This window comes from Amblyomma maculatum, chromosome 2, assembly GCF_055883805.1.
Source record: "Amblyomma maculatum isolate TAMU_Amacu chromosome 2, ASM5588380v1, whole genome shotgun sequence".
NCBI lineage: Eukaryota > Metazoa > Arthropoda > Arachnida > Ixodida > Ixodidae > Amblyomma > Amblyomma maculatum.
The window spans coordinates 192,835,434-192,838,629 of NC_139345.1; the positions used below are offsets into that span (position 1 = coordinate 192,835,434).

Consider the following 3,196-nt stretch of genomic DNA (forward strand, 5'->3'; position numbering starts at 1 on the left):
TGTCAATGCTGTAATGTGAGACGAGTATACTGCTAGTGCAATGTCTGTCACATGTCCTTCGTGCGAAATGGCCATTGCCGCTAAAGGAGCGAACGTGAAATGCGCTGAATGTGATCATAGATACCAGTTCGGTAAATGCGCCGGAAAAACGAACATCCTACACAGACAAAAATGATTCTGCCAGAAAAGCTTGGCGTTGTCAGACGTGCCGTGCTGAGAAGCGTTCTGGTTCTGGTGAAGAAGGTTTTTCTGACATTGATATGGGGGTTATTCTTGCATCCATTAAACAAAGCCTTGAATGCCTACCTGCCTTGAAAGAAAAGTTTCAGAAAATGGAACAAGCAATAGCTTTTATGTCAGATAAGTTTTATGAATTTGAAAAAAAAAGTAGGCCGGCAAGACACCGAAATAAAGGCACTCAAATCAAGAGTCGCAGAGCTAGAACAGGTGGATGATATCAATGGAGTCGTACAAGCGTAACTCCAGTAAGAACTGCGCGAGCTCGAGTTCAGAAGCCGACATCAAAACTTGGAAGTGTATGGAATTGTAGCGGTACCGAATGATGATCTAATTGCTTCGTTAAATACCGTTGCAGATAAACTGGAGGTCCCGCACATCAAGCCATGTGATGTTTTTTCCATCCACCGGCTGCCTTCTAATGCAGGTAGTGTTCCTGGTATAATAGCTCGATTTGCAAGGCAGACGGCGAGGGACGCTTGGTTGGCAAATAAAAGTAAGCGGAAGGACAGAACACCACGTGTGTACATTCAAGAAAACATAACTCGGCACGATAGGGAACTCCTTCGATCGGTAAAGGTTGTGGCCAAAGAAAAGGATTATGGCTATGTCTGGCATGCCAATGGCAAAAAACTGCTGGTGACACAGCCCTACATGTCAGAACACTGAGGACTTTGATCGGCTGTAATGATCATGCAGTTTTACTTGCCACATTAGTTAAACACTTTTGTACTACGGTTATCACCTACTTCTGTAACATGCATACATCTGAATGCCAGGTCGGTTAAAAACAAGGTCTTTTTCTTAGAAGAGATGTGTGCTGAATTTAATTTCTTATTTTCTACAATAATGCTGACCGAAACCTGGTGCACAAGTGATCAAGATGTTTTTAGGCTGCAACATTACAAAACATTTCACCTGATTAGAATTGGTGCCCTAGGGGGCTGTGTTTCTATACTGGTTCAGGACAATTATGAATGTCAGCTACTTGGTCGTTTTTGTGTGATGACGGCAGATTTTGAAGCGCTCACACTGTATACGTACAAAACATTACTTTCTATCTGGTACCGCCCACCGAACGGTAGTATTTCTAAGTTCTTGGAATTCTATGACTCTTTTCTAGCTTTTGCTATTGAAAATAATTTTGTCCTAATTGCTGGTGGAGACTTCAACATTGATATGGGATCTAATATCCAACATGCAAGAGATTTTAGTACAGTTATCATTTCAAATGGTTTTGAAATGTAATCACTGAACCCACTAGAATTACTACTGCAGCTAGCAGGGCACGGTGGCACTGCTAGCATGCGGCACGCTGACAACCCGTTTGCATTCATTGTGCAGCTGTCCTTTGGCCTGCTGCTTCATACCGGCGATGGAGACACAGCGCAAGCCCGGGTGACCGGGACTGCGCAGGTATTCTACGCCAGCACAAGCCAAGTGCTGGATCTGCCACTGCTTACATCGTGGAAACCGCACCATCACCACCGGACGACAACAAGCTCGGAACTCTTGGCACGTGGTCTACCATCAACGCCACCGCTCTCCGCAGCTATATACAGCCTACCCTGGGCGTACTCGGCCACTAGGCACGGTGGCACTGCTAGCATGCGGCACGCTGACAACCCGTTTGTATTCATTGTGCAGGTAAGGAAAGATTTCGGGTATTGCATCCGCTCAAGTGACCCTTTTCTGGTAGTGCTGCCGTGCCCATCTCTTTTGTTAGAGGTTGTTGATGTCGCCCTTGCCTTGAAAAAATTGTTGCTGCTGAGTGGAGATGTTGAAACTAACCCTGGCCCCGACCTAAACCAAATTGCTAAACAACTGAAGGACATTTCAGCTGACATAAAAGATATAAAAGAGAAACGTTTGACCGACATAGAAACCAAACTAGACAAACTTGCTGCCCTTGAAAGTAAAGTTGAGGCTTGCCAGCAACAAATGACTGACATGAATCAAGTCATAGAAGCACTTGACAAGAAAATTGACGATTTAGAAAGTCGCAGTGGGCGGTCTAACCTAATCATTTATGGTCTTCCAGAAAATGACGAAGAAACAAGCGAGTCGCTCGAAGAAACTGTTAATAATGATATTATTGTTGACACATTAGACCTCGAAAAAGTGGCAATAAAAAGAATACATAGGCTAGGGAAGCCCGCGACAGGTAAGGTTAGGCCAGTAATAATGAAATTATTGGACTACAGACAAAAAGTAGCAATATTAGGAACAGGATACAAACTTAAAGGAACCGACTACTCAGTTGGGGAAGACTTCTCCAAAAGAGTGCGAGATATACGGAAGAAACTTTGGGACAGTGCGAAACCAAACCGCGACAGAAAAGAAAAGGTATCACTTTCCTACGACAAATTATACATTAAAAAACGCGCATATATTTGGGACGAAGAGAAGAACGACAAAGTGCCGATGCAAAAAAACGACACAGAAAGCACAACAATCCGTCGAACAACCCGCCGAGCAGCACAATCAAAAGACTAACCTTGATAAACATAACCGCCCGCAGTGTCCTAAATAAAACCGAGGAATTGGAAAACCTACTAGTTGACTATAACCCAGATATAGTGGCCATCACGGAAACATGGTTATCATCTGCTGTATTCGATCACGAAATTGACCCACCAAACTACGCAATCATTCGGAAAGACCGGCCTTCACGGGGTGGCGGAGTAGCGTTACTGATAAAAAAATGCCTTCCCTTTGTCTTTCTTCCCGATGTGGCTAACGCTGAAGCCGTTTTCTGTAAAATATTATGCGACGGGATGACCATTGTTACCGGTTGCGTTTATCGCACTCCATCTTCTGACAGCACATGCCTTTCAGCCATTCAAGAGTACATGCAGCGTCATGTCCATCAATCAAGGGTTATTCTTGCGGGTGATTTTAACCTTGCCGACATTGACTGGGACACAATGCATCACGCATCAGAAGCTTCAGATGCGCT

At 44.3% G+C, this 3,196-nt stretch overlaps 1 protein-coding gene across 1 annotated transcript; it reads left to right on the plus strand.

Annotated features, from left to right (window-relative positions):
* The first annotated feature begins 1,533 nt into the window (after positions 1-1,533).
* On the plus strand, positions 1,534-2,733 carry LOC146200795 (uncharacterized). The gene has a single exon (XM_084592432.1). The coding sequence runs from the start codon at positions 1,543-1,545 to the stop codon at positions 2,731-2,733; it is 1,191 nt and encodes a 396-aa protein (XP_084448558.1). The 5' UTR covers positions 1,534-1,542.
* Positions 2,734-3,196: the final 463 nt, after the last annotated feature.

Coding starts and splice junctions, on each gene's coding strand:
- LOC146200795 (XM_084592432.1), top strand. CDS start 1,543: ATGCGGCACGCTGACAACCCGTTTGCATTCATTGTGCAGCTGTCCTTT.